Source organism: Hyla sarda, chromosome 1, assembly GCF_029499605.1.
Source record: "Hyla sarda isolate aHylSar1 chromosome 1, aHylSar1.hap1, whole genome shotgun sequence".
Taxonomy (NCBI): Eukaryota; Metazoa; Chordata; class Amphibia; order Anura; family Hylidae; genus Hyla; species Hyla sarda.
In genome coordinates this window covers 440,380,740-440,397,106 of record NC_079189.1, presented here as the reverse complement: position 1 = coordinate 440,397,106, position 16,367 = coordinate 440,380,740, and the positions used below count along the sequence as shown (strand labels likewise).

Sequence of the window (16,367 nt, the reverse complement as noted above, 5' to 3'; positions counted from 1 at the left end):
AAACCTAGAGGCATACAGTAGATTTGCTTGTCTTGGTTTCATGTAAAACCTGTGCCAGATTTTTGTTTGTGTAGACCTGTGTGACACGCAGTGCTATTAGTCTTAGTATCTGATTTACTCAACAGCTGGAACATTAACCCTTCCAATTCTTGAGGTTTCATTCACTGAGGTATGAGTAAAATAAAAACAATATTGTTTTGGTGGCCCCATGCCCAAAATTGTTGGGTTTGAGAATGAGGCTGCTATGTACACGAACAATAGCACTGAGCTTTCTTCAGACAGTGGAAAAAGACACGTTCTAAACATGCGTTCACAGAATGGGTAAGTTGGGAGTAGGTTTGTTTTAATTGTTTATTTATAAAAAGGCTATAGTTTGAATACTTCAAATGCAATAAAAGAGAAAGGAGAGGTTTTCTTTTTGTGGTTTTAAATTCTTAAAAATTTTAGTTATCACTCACTTTTAGACAGTATAGCATTTCAAAAATAGAACCTCTAGATAAGAGTTAAGTGGATGCTACTTTTGTGATTAATATAAAAGTATAGTTCTGCTACAGTGCTTAAATGGGCACTGTCAAATCCAAAAACTTTTTATATGTGACTGATGAAAATTAAAGACCTTTTGTAATATGTTTGTTACGGTTCTGAAAATCTCACCATTAGGGGTCTCCCAACCCCCCCCCCCCCCAGGACACTAACCAGTCCTGCAGCGGCATCAGGCTTGTCCATGAGTCATGGACAAAATTACTCAAGGACAAGGCTGCGTGAGCAAACACTACCAATCACCTCCCACATTACAAGGGAAGGACATGCCCCATTTCCCTGAGAGTATTTTTAAGCTGTGAGCTAATGAAAAGGTATTTTTATAATAAATATAGGTGATAGAGGTATAAAAATTAGATGTACATGATCAGGTTTAGGTACTGAGTAACATATTTGTGGGATCTAACAGGTACACTTTAAATAATTAATATTTTGCTCTTTAAAATGTGTCTTTACATTGTACAATTATGTGCAGGCATGTACAAACAAATACATGTCCACCCATGACTATAGATTATATGTTGTTTATCTATAATAAACTCTATAGTCAAGTTGTGCTTGCAAGTAAGGTGAAGTTAATAATCAGACATTTTAGTATAAAAGACCTTTATTAAGGAGTCTGCGGGAAAGGGTGTTTATTATGCATCTGTTTACTAAGGTAGATAGGCCCTGCTGACTTTGCATTTACATAAGTAGGCTGTGTAGCAGAAGCTTACTGTGAATTTTAAAACTACATCTGCTAGGAGTTCATTCCACGTATCTACTACTCTTTTTTTTAGTATCTTTTAGACTAATATTTTTTCACACATGCTCAAGAATGGGCGAGTGTTAGTTCACCCAAAATGTATTTCCCAATCTCTCCATACACATTCAGCACAGTTGAATGTCCATGTGTTCTCTATGGCGAGGGAAAACTGTAAGCCGCAGCAAGACAGCTCTAGTTCTGGCTTAGCCCTCCTTGAACAATAGAGTCGGCTCTTAACATAGGCATAAGGCTGTCTTTAATATAAGATACACATTCTATTCTTCTATGTTTCTTAGACAGTTGGCCAAACCTAAAGAAAGTGGGGTAAAGGCACCTTAAAAACTACTGTGAAAAGCCTGTAGACGTTTTATTTTATTTTTAAAACAAACAGCACATTATTTTACCTAGAAAGAGAAATCTTATTGACCCTCCTCTGAGACTAATCTCCACTAGCGTTCAAAGGGAAGATGGCTGTTCCTTTACAAGGATGCTCAAGATAGATGTCCGGTTCTGCAGAAATCAGATTTTCTGCGGATCTGCAGAATGGGTAGCAAAATCAGCTGCAGAAAATAAGCAGCAGATACTGTATGTGTGAACTTACCATAGACCGTTAGGTGCAGAACTCTTGGATCCCACTGGCAGATGTCAGACCTCATAGTGATTTGTTACAGGCTTCATCCACACAAGTATATAACACTTCTGTGCAATGTCCCAGATATATGAGGCCATATTAGGGTGCCCACAGGCTCGTATGGGACTCTACCAGGGGTCAAGTCCTGGGGAAAAAAGTGTGGGGACCAACTCAAATGCTGGTCCTGCAGGACTGCAGCTAATGGGAATGGTGTTCCTGCTGTGAAAAAAGTGCAGGAACTCAGTTCCCACGCGTTCCTGCAGGACTTGAGCCCCGGACTGTACTATATTTCTTTATGTCTCCAGCTTAATACAGAGGTTTTTCTGTCTGATTTACATATAAACCAGGCTGGATAAATATGACATTCTACTAGGGATAATGTAGTGATCTTCTACATGTGCTCACATGGATCTATGGTTGAGACTTTACATCTACTTATACTGTGCATCCTGCCTATACAGTATGGGGGAGATTTATCAAAACTTGTGTAGAGGAAGAGTGGTGTAGTAGTTGCCCATGGCAACCAATCAGATTGCTTCTTTAGTTTTTAGAGGCCTTTTGAAAATAAAAGAAGCAATTTGATTTGGTTTCTAGGGGCAACGGCTCCACTCTTCCTATATACAGGTTTTGATAAACCTCCCCCTATGTTTCAAATATACCCCTCTGCTGTACTCCTGTTGAATTCCTAGGCTTCTCATGGAATCAGCCTTAATATATCTGTGGATAGGGAAGATACGTTGTAAGCCCCATTGTAGACAGAGGCTGGCAGGAGTGCCTACACTACAGCCTCTATACAGCAATGCGAAATATGTTGCTGCTATGTAAATATTGGGAAATAAGATTCAGCCACCTCTTTATGTAATCCATGAGGGCATTGTAGTGGTTGTTCACTATTTGTTAAAGCTATAAGGCTAAATCCTAGAGCTTGTCTTCTGGCTTAGATAAATGACTCCTATTAGTGTCTGGTTATAGTTGCTTTGGCTTTAGCAAACCTTTGTCCTTTCGCTCAGACGGGCTGTGTTCAGGTTTTTTTTTTTTTTTTTCTGTGAGCCTCCTCAGAAATAGATTGTGTTGCAGAGAGTTCAGTGTTCCTATTTTAATATTGGCAGTAAGGCATTGGTATACTTTATGGTGGTTTGTGTGATGAGAACAGTGGTAATACTGGAATCTGACTGCATGAGTTTCCTTGGCTGTGACCTTGAGCAGATTTAGAGCCAGACTTATACTGCCATCATGTGGTTGTTATGGTGTATTTAACTTTATTGGAGAGCTACTGTGTGTAGCGCACAGGTTTAGTGGGAGAGTCCTTTGGTAAGGGGCATCTTTTTAGTAAAAAGTTACTGAATGTTGTCTAATAAGAGTGCTTTGTGTTATTAGTGAGTCTATTACATTCTAGTTCTGTCACTGTAAAATAAACAATTTTAGTATTGTTTAACAGTCTTCACTTTGTCTACTAGTAAGCATTATTAATACAAATAGTCCGGGGATGTTGTCTGCAGGAAACGTGAGCCATTCTTTATCTATACTCCAGTAAATGCTGTTTCTCTATGATGATTAGACTTTGAGGCTAACTACTCGGATGGTTCTAAATCTAATGAAATGCCACAATTGTCATTTGTTGGAGAAAGTTACCAAAGGTTATTACTGGCATTGTCTGACATATTTGTACTAACTAAATGTAGTGCTGAATATATTATGTTATATATTGTATATTCGAATGCATAAGAGTACTGTAGTAGAGAAAACTAATTCCTATTTATTTATTTTCTCTAAAGGATTTGAACTTTTGTACCAGCCAGAGGTTGTGCGTCTCTACTTATCCATACTGACAGAAAGCCAGAACTACAACACCTTAGAAGCAGCAGCTGGAGCATTGCAGAATCTTAGTGCTGGCAACTGGACTGTAAGTGGACACATCTAATGTACCTGTGTTGCTTGGAAAGGCAAACATCAGTAGATTAACTTTTTCTGTTTATTAGTCATATAGAATAATGTCAGTACAAGGATTTTTGCTCCACTGGATCTGATTTATTCAGCTTCATATTCAGCATCAAGCTACATTTATTAAAAACAATTGTGTTCTCTGTGAAGAACAATGCAATATATTGACCGTTTACCTTCCTTCAAAAATAGGATTCAATTGGTCAACTGGTTTTCCAGATAGTTTTCAGAGCTCAATTGGGGGTCTTTTTCATTGTGTGTAGTTACTTTTCTCCACTTTTTTTGGAAAAAGTATTTCATAAAGTTGAGGGAAGGTTCACGCAATGTGTGGTATATGTTGTGCAAGTACACTAAAGAAGGCAATGAGATTAAAAATGTGTAATAAAAAATGCATTTTTCTAGAGCTCTCCTGATATCTATGCAACCTCCCAGGTTAATTAATCTGCCTAAAACCAAAACTGTCTGGTTTTGGGTATAACAACCAATCGCAGCTGGGATTGGTTGTTATGGTCAAAACCAGTTAGTTTTGGTTTCAGGCAGATTGACAAATCTGGGATGATGTATTCATTCTTGCTGCCAAATGTTCTGAAAATCTCAGACCAATATGGATCAGGTCAAGTATACACCTATTATCATTCTGGGCTAGACACTAGTTTAATAAACACTTTGGGGGAGATTTATCAAAACCTGTGCAGAGGAAAAGTTGGCCAGTTGCCCATAGCAACCAATCAGATTGCTTCTTTCATTTTGCAGAGGCCTTGTTAAAAATTAGAAGCAATCTGGTTGCTATGGGTAACTCAGCAACTTTTCCTCTGGACAGGTTTTGAGTCTAGATGCTAAAATTGAATTAAATGGGGAGATTTATCAAAACCTGTGCAGAGGAAAAATTGACCAGTTGCCCATAGCAACCAATCAGATTGCTTCTTTCATTTTTGAAAGGACCTCTGAAAAATAAGTGATCTGATTGGTTGCTATGGGCAACTGGTTAACTTTTCCTCTGCACAGGTTTTGATAAATCTCCCCCAAAATCTTTAAGCAAAGTATATTGGGTAAGATTTCTTAGTTTGAAAGTGATCAAGATGAGGCTTGGGTTTTATGTAATTGTGAGTACCTGATAAAATGCTATTGTAGACAGTGCATATGTGGGACATCAAGAGTGGAGAAAATATTTTCTAACAGACTGCTATAGGACAATCTGGGCGTGGTGCTTTGCAATTTTAACAATTTCTTGTGAGGGACTTCCTCCTCAGGTATTTTGTGGCCTAAAATGATGATGATTTTTTCTGTTAAGCTAAGTAAATTTATAAACCTTATCAAGGGGTGTGTATTAATAGAGAGGGAAGTGGCAGGGGCGAAGTATAAGATGGAGTAGTAATTCTGGGATATAGCATGTATGAAATGTGGATTGAAGGGTTGGTATTCAATCTTGGCTATTGATCTTATAGACTGTTATATTTTTTCCCCCTCTGGTTCTCAGTTAGTAGCTTGTCTGGATTGTTGGCAAGGGATGGGGCCATTGGTTAGCAATTTTCCATTGATGCAACATCTACTTAATTTAAATGGGCATTGTCAGATACAAAAACTTCTTATATGTTGTACATCTTGGCAAAAGATGAACCTTTTACTTCCTTTTAATAGAAATCATGGCTTATAAAATTATGGTTTTGCCCAAGCTGAAGCACAGGCATGGACAAAGTCCAGTAAGTGAGGGTGGGCTAGCACTCTGTGCTCTCTCATGTCTGATAGGACTCCTCTGTGCTCTCTCATGTCTGATAAGACTCCTCTGTGCTCTCTCCTGTCTGATAGGACTCCTCTGCGCTCTCTCCTGTCTGATAGTACTTCTCTGTACTCTCTCCTGTCTGATAGGACTCCTCTGCGCTCTCCCCTGTCTGATAGGACTCCTATGCTCTCCACTGTCCTTTCAGATAGGAGAGAGCACAGAGGAGTACTACCAGACAGGAGAGATCACAGAGGAGTACTAGCCCACCCTCACTTACTGGATTTTTGTTCAGGCCTGAGCTTTTCTTATTAAGTATATTAGAAAGGTTGAAGGGGTATTCCAGGAATCTTTTTTTATTTGACTATGCTACATGGGCTGTAAAGTTAGTGTAGTTCATAATATAGTATCTGTACCTGTGTGTGACGGTTTTCTCACAATTCTTATGTGATTTTCACCCCGATATTTATTTTTAACAGCATACAAAATGACTGTTGTCTCAGATTTTTCCCAGGTTGCAATGCAGCCAAGACCTGACTCACTAGTCAGCTGATGACAGGGAGCCTGTCTGCTTCAATGGGTGGAGGGATCAATCTGCAACTAATGCAACAGCTGTAGGCACCCTGATTAAGAACCACAAGTCTTTTGACTGGATGCAGCTCATTTATGTTTCAATGGGTGGGGTGGCTGATGTGTGGGAGGGAGGAAAATGGAATTAAGGGATTTGTAGTCAAAAAAAGAAAACTGAAACAGGAAATACCAGTTCACAAAAATCTAGCCACAGTATTATGGTAAACTCACAACATAGCCATTTAGCCCAAGACATGGTTGGGGCTAAATGGCTCCAAAGGATATTTGCCTGCGCTAAGAGAGCAGAGCAGCGCAATGCAGCTAGAAGATTAACCCCTTCCAGTCCTAGGACGTATGCATACGTCCCATTTGCTAACATGTTAGCGCAACTGGACGTATACATACGTCCTGGCGATATCCTGCTGAGCGCATCACACTGCAGGAGATCGCCGGTGGGACCTGGCTGTCAATCACAGCTGGGGTCCTGCCACAGCTGCAAAGACCGGGATAGCATCGGTCTTGTCAGCTTTAACCCTAAAGATGACGTGATCAGTCCTGATCACGGAATCTATGGGGTTGACAGGGGGACGGAGCTCCCCCGTTCCCAAACAGCGATCCTGTGATGCGACCTAGAGAGCCCATTGGTTGCCATGGCAGCAGGAGGCCAGCTGACTGTATCCCGTCTGCCTAGTACGGCAGCCTGTGAGGTCTAGGATGCTGGATCGCACAGGCTGCAAGTCAGTGTATACTACTAAAGCTATTCTGTGCTGCAGTATAGATGTACTACAGCATAGTATAACCTATAAAAAAAAAAGTATAAAATGTAAAAATAATTTTTTTTCAATAAAGTGCATAGGCATGTAATGACTCAGGGGCGACCTAATAACTATATATAAATATATCATGGGGCTATACATAGATCTCTCCCATGATCTATTTATACCCAGGACTGTATCTATAACAAGGGGGGCATCCTCTGTCTAGAGGAAAGAAGGTTTCTACACCAGCACAGACGGGGGTTCTTTACTGTAAGAGCAGTGAGACTGTGGAACTCTCTGCCAGAGGAGGTGGTCATGGTGAACACAATAAGAGTTCAAAAGAGTCTTGGATGTGTTTCTGGATAGTAATAACATTGCATGTTATGGATAATACATTTATAGATACAGAACGTTGATCCAGGGATTTATTCTGAATGCCATATTACTTGCCGGGAAGGAATTTTTTCCCTAGTATGGGGCAATTGACATCAGCCTCATAAGGGTTTTTTGCCTTCTTCTGAATCACTCAGAAGGGACAAAATAAGGTTATAGGTTGAACTTGATGGACACAACCTTAAGAACTATGTAACATAAAAAAGCTATATCAATTGGGTATCCCCATGATCATACTGACCCACAGAATAAAAATAACATTATTTTTACCATACAGTGAATGCCATAAAAAATAAAAAAAGCCATGAATTTTCCAATTTTCCACAATATTTCAAAGTTTTTCACAAAAAATGGTGCATGTATCACCAAAGATTTACCACTAATATAAAGTACAATATGTCTCGTAAGAAATTCGCAGAATCGCGTCGCTAAGTAAATGCATGTCACAGTTATTACCATTTAAAGAGACACATGCCAGATTGGAAAAATTGGGCTTGGTCATTAAGGTAAAAATAGGTTTTAAGGGGTTAAAGGGGTTATCCAGGAAAAAAACTTTTTTATATATCAACTGGCTCCAGAAAGTTAAAGACATTTGTAAATTACTTCTATAAAAAAATCTTAATCCTTTCATTACTTATGAGCTGCTGAAGTTGAGTTGTTCTTTTCTGTCTAAGTGCTCTCTGATGACACGTGTCACGGGAACCACCCAGTTTAGAAGCAAATCCCCATAGCAAACCTCTTCTACTCTGTGCAGTTCCCGAGACAAGCAGAGATGTCAGCAGAGAGCACTGTTGCCAGACCGAAAACAACAACTCAACTTCAGCAGCTGATCATTATTGAAAGGATGAAGATTTTTTAATAGAAGTAATTTACAAATCTGTTTAACTTTCTGGAGCCAGTTGTTATAAAAAAAAGTTTTTTTCCTGGAATACCCCTTTAAACTACCATAACACTATAACTACTGCATTGATTAAACATTTTAAAAGTATGTTGGTTAATGCGGTTAAACAAGCTGTCAGATTCTCTTTAACCTGTAAAGGACGCAGGGCATATGGATATGTCCTTGCGTCCTGGTACTTATGGACCACAGCAAAATCCCAGTGACCGGGGTTTGAAGCGTGCTCACGAGCTGGCTTCATACCTGGTGGGTCCCGATTGCTATGAGCCATTGAGTGCTGTCAGCAGTGGCTGTTACTCCCACGTCACCGAGGAGGTCCGGAATCCGAGGCAGTGATACCCGTACTGTGCGGTGAGTGCAGGCTACGTTTTCTTTTTTATTGTGCTATGTATACTGATGCCGATTCTCTGTCCTAGCACCGCCTCGGGTTTTTGAACAGAGACTCCCAGAGCTGGTCCTTGGTCCATAGTAGTGGATTTAGATACAAGTTGCTAGTGCCGCTGTTTATTCTGTATCCTTGGGAAGTATTAACCCTTTAGACGCAACAATCAAAGTTGATCACGCCGTCTGAATTGTTAAAAAAATTAAAATAAACCCGGCAGCTCAGCAGAGCTGATCGGGACCATCGAAGAGAAATCGTGATGTCCCGATTAGCTGAGAGGATAGCGAGAGGGCCCTTACCTGCCTCCTTGCGGTCCAATCGGGGATCTGATGTACCCAGCCAGCCATGGCAGGCTGGTGCAGCAGAACGTCAATCACACTGATCAATGATATCCTATGGCATAGCATTGAACAGTGTATGCACTCCAAGGATTACATATAATAGTCCCCTATGGGGATAAAAAAAAGTGAATAAAATAGTACCACCGCGTGCGTAAATGTCTGAAGTAATAAAATTTAAGGTTAGTTAAATTGCACGGTCGATGGCGTACACGTAAAAAAAAAAAAAAAACACCAAAGTCTAAAATTGTGCATTTTTGGTCACTTCATATACCATAAAAAAATTTAAAAAAGCTATTAAAAAGTCCCATGAAAATAAAAATGGTACTGATAAAAACTACAGATCACTGCCCTCAAAACATAAGCCCTCATATAGCCCGTATGCTTAAAAATAAAAAAGTTATAGGGGTCAGAATAGGACATTTTAAACATACTACTACATTTTGGTAGTGTTTTTTTAAGTAGTAAAATAAAACCTATATTAATTTGGTATCCTTGTAACCGTATGGGCCTACAGAATAAAGATAAGGTGTCATTTTTACCAAAAAGTACACTGGGTAGAAACTGAAGCCCCCACAATTTGACACAAGATGACATTTTATTTTTATTTTTTTTTCAATTTCACCCCACAAAAATGTTTATTTTTTTGCCATAGATTTTGTCATGAAATGATTGAGGTCATTACAGAGTACAATTGGTGATGCATAAAACAAGCCCTCATATAGATCTGTAGGTGCAAAATCGGGAAAAGGCGAAAGTGCAAAAAGGAAAATTGACCTGGTCCTTAAGGGGTTGAAAATGAAATAATCTGACTGGGTGCTATTGGCAACTGCTCCACTTTTCCTCTGCACAAGCCTTGATATAGCTCCTGCATGGTGTAGAGGTAAAGTGGAGCAGTTGCCAATAGCAACTAATCAGATTGCTTCTTTTATTTTTTAGATGCCTATTGGAAAAAAAACTATGGGCAAATGGCCAACTTTTCATCTGCACAGATTTTGATAAAAATCTCTCCCCATGCTTTTTATGGTAGATTAAGATAACCAACGTTCTGAGAAGACAAATGGGTAAATTACAACTAGCTATACAGTCTATAGGGATAGGTATATACACTTAGATTGTCATGGTACACCGTAAAAGAGCAGCAGTAATGAATCCAGTTTATATGTACAATGATCAATAATTTGTATCACATGTTTTCTGTACAGATTGCCCTGATGTTACTAATATATTATTCCTGCCTATTAGTGGTCTACCTACATCCGTGCAACAGTCCGTAAGGAGAGAGGCCTGCCAGTGCTAGTCGAATTGCTTCAGTCCGACTCTGACAAAGTAGTGAGGGCTGTTGCCATAGCTCTGAGGAATCTTTCTATGGACCGACGCAACAAAGACTTGATTGGTATGTGCCTTTCTTTTAGTGGTACAGTGTGTCATTGAATATGTGCAATTGTTTTGGCAGTCCACACGTTACATTTGAATTGGTCTGTTAGAGCAACAGTGCCATGTGTAGGATTTCTAAGCTTTAGTGCTTCAGATTTAGAAAAATTCCAGCGTCCTTGGCATGGAAAAGTCAATTGACTTGCTACATACTAAATGTGTTGGTATATTTACAGCATAGACAATAGTATAAAAGCTTTTGTGTCATTGCTGCACTTGTGTGGATCTAAGACACTCCTACAAATAACTTCTGACGGATTGGATGTGACACCAGTGCAAAGCACATTAAAATGCCACCAACTATATCTAAATGTGTTCTCTATCTTTTACCACTCTGTTTATTTTATAATATTTGTTTTCTGTAATAATGTTCAGAAATTATACCACTATGTAGCTAAAAAGGGGAAGAAAGGATGATATTTTAGCTGTGGCTTGATGTAGAGAATACTTTTCATTTTTATGTGCATTGCATTCCTATCAAATGAAAATGTAGTTGCCAGGTTTCCAAGCAATGCCAAGGAAGCCAAGGCTGAAGCCATAAATATTTAAGAGAGTAGCTCGGAAAAAAGGAATAGTCTTGAAATCCATATTTTTATAGTAAGTAAATATTTAATATTGAAAATCAGGAAGCTGAGATATAAAGTGCATGAATAATAACTACAGTAGCACATTGCATCAAATATTATCACTGTCCTGAACATTTATGACCTTGTGACATAAATCAAGTGGCTTTGCCTTATTTGTCTTTCAGGCAATTATGCCATGGGACAGCTGGTCCGAAACTTGCCTGGAGGGCAACAGCGTCCTGCTAAGAACCTGGAAGAAGACACTGTGGTTGCTGTGCTGAACACTATCCATGAAATAGTCACAGACAGCTCTGAAAATGCTCGATCCCTCATCCAGACACAGGGAATTGAAAAACTTATCACTATAAATAAATCCAGGTAACTTAAAACAATATATTGACATTAATACAATCTTCTGTAGTCATTACTGTCACTTAACCTGTCATATCACTTACTAACATGAAAGACAGAACAATAAAAGATATGTACCAAATGTTTCATATTGAGATTTCCACAATATACTGTGCAGGTTTTTCATATAACTTTATGTGGATAGTTTACATTGTGTAGATTTCTTAAAAATAACCTGCTTAAAGGGGTACTCCGGTGAAAAACTTTTTTCTTTTAAAGCAACTGGTGGCAGAAAGTTAAACATATTTGTAAATTACTTCTATTAAAAAATCTTAATCCTTCCAGTACTTATTAGCTGCTGAATGCTACAGAGGAAATTCCTTTCCTTTTTGGAACACTGATGACATCACGAGCACAGTGCTCTCTGCTGACATCTCTGTCCATTTTAGCAACCATTCATAGCAGATGTATGCTAAGGGCAGCATGGTGGCTCAGTGGTTAGCACTGCTGCCTTGCAGTGCTGGGGACTTGGGTTCAAATCCCACTAAGGACAACAATAAATAAAGCGTCATTATTATAATAACGTCAGCAGAGAGAACTGTGCTCGTGATGTCATCAGAGAGCATTCCAAAAAGAAAAGAATTTCCTCTGTAGTATTCAGCAGCTAATAAGTACAGGAAGGATTAAGATTTTTTAATAGAAGTAATTTACAAATATGTTTAACTTTCTGCCACCAGTTGATTTAAAAGAAAAAAGGTTTTCACCGGAGTACCCCTTTAAATAGGGTCTTCCTTGTTCTGAAAAAAACGCTGCTAAAGGGGGACTTGGTGTAAAATAATAAGAGGCATTATTCGCCTGATACCCACTGCTCTTGTGCTGCTGCTCTGGTTTCCCTTGTTGCCCTCCCCCAATTCTAATTTATATGATGGCAATTATTTAGACATTAGTACAATTTTACACACAGGGAGATTTATCAATTTCCGTGCAGAGAAAGTGGTGCAGTTGCCCATAGCAACCAGTAAAATTGCTGCTTTAATATTTCAGAGGCCTTTTAAAAAATAAAAGATGCAATCTGATTGGATAGGCAACTACTCCACTTCCCCCTTGCACAGAATTTGATAAATCTCCCCCACAGCATTTTGTAGTGGGATTTAACACCTTAAGGCAGTGTTTCCCAACCAGGGTGCCTTCAGCCTTTGGCAGTCCTAGCATGCTGGGAGTTGTAGTTTTGAAGCACCTGGAGGCACCCTGGTTAGGAAGCACTGCCATAAGGACTACCGTTCTATGACATGCGCTCAACATGGTCCCGCAGGATGGTCCTGGTGGCTAACAGCTTCCCGGACCTGTGGCTAATGCATTAACTCTTAGACACCACAATCAAAGTTGAAATGTAAAAAAAAAAAAATTCAATCCCGGCTGCTCAGTCGCGCTGAATGGGACACCCGTGGTGAAATTGCAGATTTCTGATCAGCTGACTCCACTCTAAATCTGATTGATCACAGGAGATGAGCATTATAGACAGGTGCTTCTAAAACTGGGAGGAGGGCCTCACCAGTTTGGTTCCCCCTAATTGTTGGTTAGGCACAGCTAGGGAGGCAGTTTTCACAAGTCCTGCATAGTTTTTTTCCCTGACTACAACAAACTCTGAGTTAGCAACATTGACTCATCCTCTACCTATTTTAACCCCTTAAGGACATTAGACGTAAATGTACGCCCTGATGCTCTGGGACATGATGCACCGGGACATACATTTACAACCTGTATATGAAGCAAGCACAGGAGCTGCACTCGCTTCATGCACAGCAGGTCCCAGCTCCTATCAGCAGTCAGAGACCTGCCGTTCATGGCGGATATCAGCGATCGCGCTGATGTCTGCAAATAACCCCTCAGATGCCTTGATCAATACTTATCATGGCATCTGTGGCTGATAGCTGATCAGATTGGCCGTGGCACAACCGCGGGAATCTGATCAGTCAAGATGGCAGACTGAGGACGCCTCACCTGCATAGCCCTGAACAGTATTAACAATTTAATGATTGCTATAAAAAGTCTTCTATGGGAACATAAGTGTAAAATAAATGTAAAAAAAAAGCTTTATAAAATGGGAAAAGTCCCCTCCCCCAATAAAAATTTTAATCGCTCCTTTTCCCATTTTACCGGAAAAATATATATTACGTAAATGGGGGGGAAAAAGTCAAAAATTACTTTTTTGTCACATCCAATTACATTTTTATTTTTATAAAAAGCAATTAAAAAGTCACATATATGAAGTGGTACAAAAAAAAACTACAGATAAGAAAACATGTAATTTTTACCATAAATAATATTTTTTTTTTGTTTTGCCATACAGTGATGTCAAATGTAATTGGTCGCACAAAAACAAGCACTTGTATGGGTCTGTGGATGGAGATATAAAAGAGTTATGGCTCTTAGAAGGCGAACCGGAAAAAACTAAAATGCAAAAATAAATGTGGCTTTGTCCTTAAGGAGTTAATGTTGTACCACTTTTAGAAGACAAATGAAAGGTAGACTGAGCAGTATTTTTAATGTTTGCGTGGACTTCCACACAGATCATGAGGCCCAGGCATCCATTTGGTCTTTCGGGTGAGGTGCAGAAATCATATTGGTCTGTTGGTTAAGGCACTAGTAGACTGCCATAGACTGTGTGACAGGTGAAAAGTTCTGTTTAATTTTTTTTTTACGTGAAAGTGTTTATTTTTAAATAGTTAAAATTGTTTATTCCCATGTGAAGTTCACTGTTGATCACCATAATAATGCCTGAAATCCTCTTTATTTAGTCAGTCTCCTAGAGAGGTGAAAGCTGCCTCCCATGTCCTACAGATGATATGGAGCTACAAGGAACTCCGAAATGCTCTTCAGAAAGAAGGGTGGAACAAAACAAACTTTCAGGTAAAGACCTCAGTCTTGTTAATATTTTTCATGATGTTCAGCTGCTGTTTGTGATGTAAAACAAAGTTTGAAATACACCAAAGTAATATTGAAAGTGACAAAAGATTTGATCAGTCACTCCTTGACTTCTAGTTAAGCTGGACAGAGGTTGCTGCGAGTGAAGCGCATAACTGCATTTTTCTCTCTGCTTATTCCGATGATGTGTACTAAGACCCAGACCGATTTATGATACGTCTCTTTGACGTTATAAACAGAAGCAAAAAAAATAATTGGTCAGCACATAAAAAAAAAAATATTATAAATATACTGGAACACACTGCCATGTCTGGAATATAAGTGTGAATACATAAATTACAGTAGGGCACTACAAGCGCTAACATATATAGGAAAAATGGAGATTCTTGGAGGTTCATGGCATACCATTTTATCAGGGAATAAAATGAGTGGCTTCTTCCATCTTGGTCGTGCACTACACCCACCCCCCTGGGGATAATCTCATGTTCCTCTTGTCTTTTGGTGATTTATTGTACTATATTTCATTCCATAAATGAATTCTTTATTAGGTAGCAATTTCTTGTACCGCTCTCTACCCCTATGAGCCTCTGCAACACCTGCGCAAGGACACGCCGGTGCCGCCCTCGGCCTTGTACAACAATAGAAGAAAGGATTGTCCAGCGCTAGGCTTGCAGGTAAAAGCTTGCTTTTATTTGGATAAACTGTCTGACATTGTCCTCTGTCAAGTGACTTCTGTTGGATTATCCAACTAAAAGCAAGCTTTTACCTGCATGCCTAGCGCAGGACAATCCTTTCTTCTATAAATTGTTAATGGGATAAGCAGGGCCAAAGGGTTCTGGCAAACATTTATCCTTTGAAATAACATGCTCATTTGACCAAGCTAAATTTAATGGTGGAGTCTAGAGATATATATAGTTGTGTGCAAGCAAGTAGTTGGCTAACTTGTGTTTTTATTTAATGTTTTACTTCATTCTTGGCTTTGTAATGCAGTATGTTGAGCCACTTCCAATGTATTTTGCGTAATAATTTATTTACAAATACATTCTAATCATCTTTTCCTTCAATATATATATTTTAGTCTGCCACTTCATCACTGCCAAAGGGATCCAAAGGTAATGGAAAGTCTGGATTTGATGACAGCACACTTCCTCTTGTGGATAAAAATCAAGGTTAGAGACTTGGTAGTATGACTAATGTATATGGTCTAGCTATAGATTATACATTTTTCTGTGACTGACATTGATAGAAATTTTTTAATTTTACTTTCAAAGTGTATGTCACTTAGTGCACATTTTTCAATCTTCTGACATTATCTAGTATATGACATTAGAGAGCATAAAATGTTAAAACCCCAAATTAACAGTAAATTGAAGGGGCTTCAGTGTACAAGGGCACTATTGTTGTCAAGAGCATGAATAGCCAGCCAGCAACTTGCTCTGTACTCACATGGAGCGATAAACCTGAAACTGTCTACGAATGGGTAATACTACTTTCTTGGGAGATTTCTGGCTTGGCATACATTCCCAGTCATGTTTAGTGAGAGTGAAACACTGACTTTTAAGGAAAAGCTACCTGGAAAATGTTGAGCTGCTTTGCAGGGGAAATTTATCAAAACTTGTGCAAAGGAAAAGTTGCACATAGCAATCAATCAGATGGTTTTATTCATTTTGCAGAGGCCTTGTGGCTATGGGCAACTGGGCAACTGGGCAACTTTTCCTCTGGACAGGTTTTGAAAAATCTCCCTGCAGTGTCCATTTTTCTGCATAGCTTAGAGAAAAAAAAATCTGTAAATGACCAAAGAGATATTGGACTTGGCAGAGCAATAGATCCTCTTGTTTATAACCTGGTTGGGATCCCAGCACCATTGTCTCTGACATTCCATGTAAATACAATATGTACGTACACTTTTAAGAAAAAGAAAGTCTCTATCAGTTTACCACTACCAGTCCAAGCAGTCCGGACGCCTATTCGTGTGTGAGCTGGATTATACCTTCATAAAAATAACTTTTATTTTGGATCCATTAAAATTTTTAGAAAACACAAGATAAAAAAAAAAGTGTTTTGTTTTTTTTCTCTTTTTTGATTTTGTATGTTTTCTAAATATTTTAATAGATTCATAATTAAAGTTTTTTTTTTTTTTTTTTTAGAAAGCTGGCGAGTGGAACTAACCTGTTTTTA

At 38.9% G+C, this 16,367-nt stretch overlaps 1 protein-coding gene across 14 annotated transcripts in view; it reads left to right on the top strand.

Annotated features, from left to right (window-relative positions):
• Window positions 1–16,367, top strand: part of ARVCF (ARVCF delta catenin family member) — a 770,059-nt gene that overhangs the window by 735,820 nt on the left and 17,872 nt on the right. For all 14 annotated transcript variants that reach the window (XM_056532559.1, XM_056532540.1, XM_056532522.1 and 11 more), the window contains 5 exons: window positions 3,692–3,819; window positions 10,159–10,309; window positions 11,099–11,291; window positions 14,063–14,174; window positions 15,268–15,358. In XM_056532559.1, the coding sequence (XP_056388534.1) occupies window positions 3,692–3,819; window positions 10,159–10,309; window positions 11,099–11,291; window positions 14,063–14,174; window positions 15,268–15,358 (675 nt within the window). The remainder of the gene's footprint in view (window positions 1–3,691; window positions 3,820–10,158; window positions 10,310–11,098; window positions 11,292–14,062; window positions 14,175–15,267; window positions 15,359–16,367) is intronic.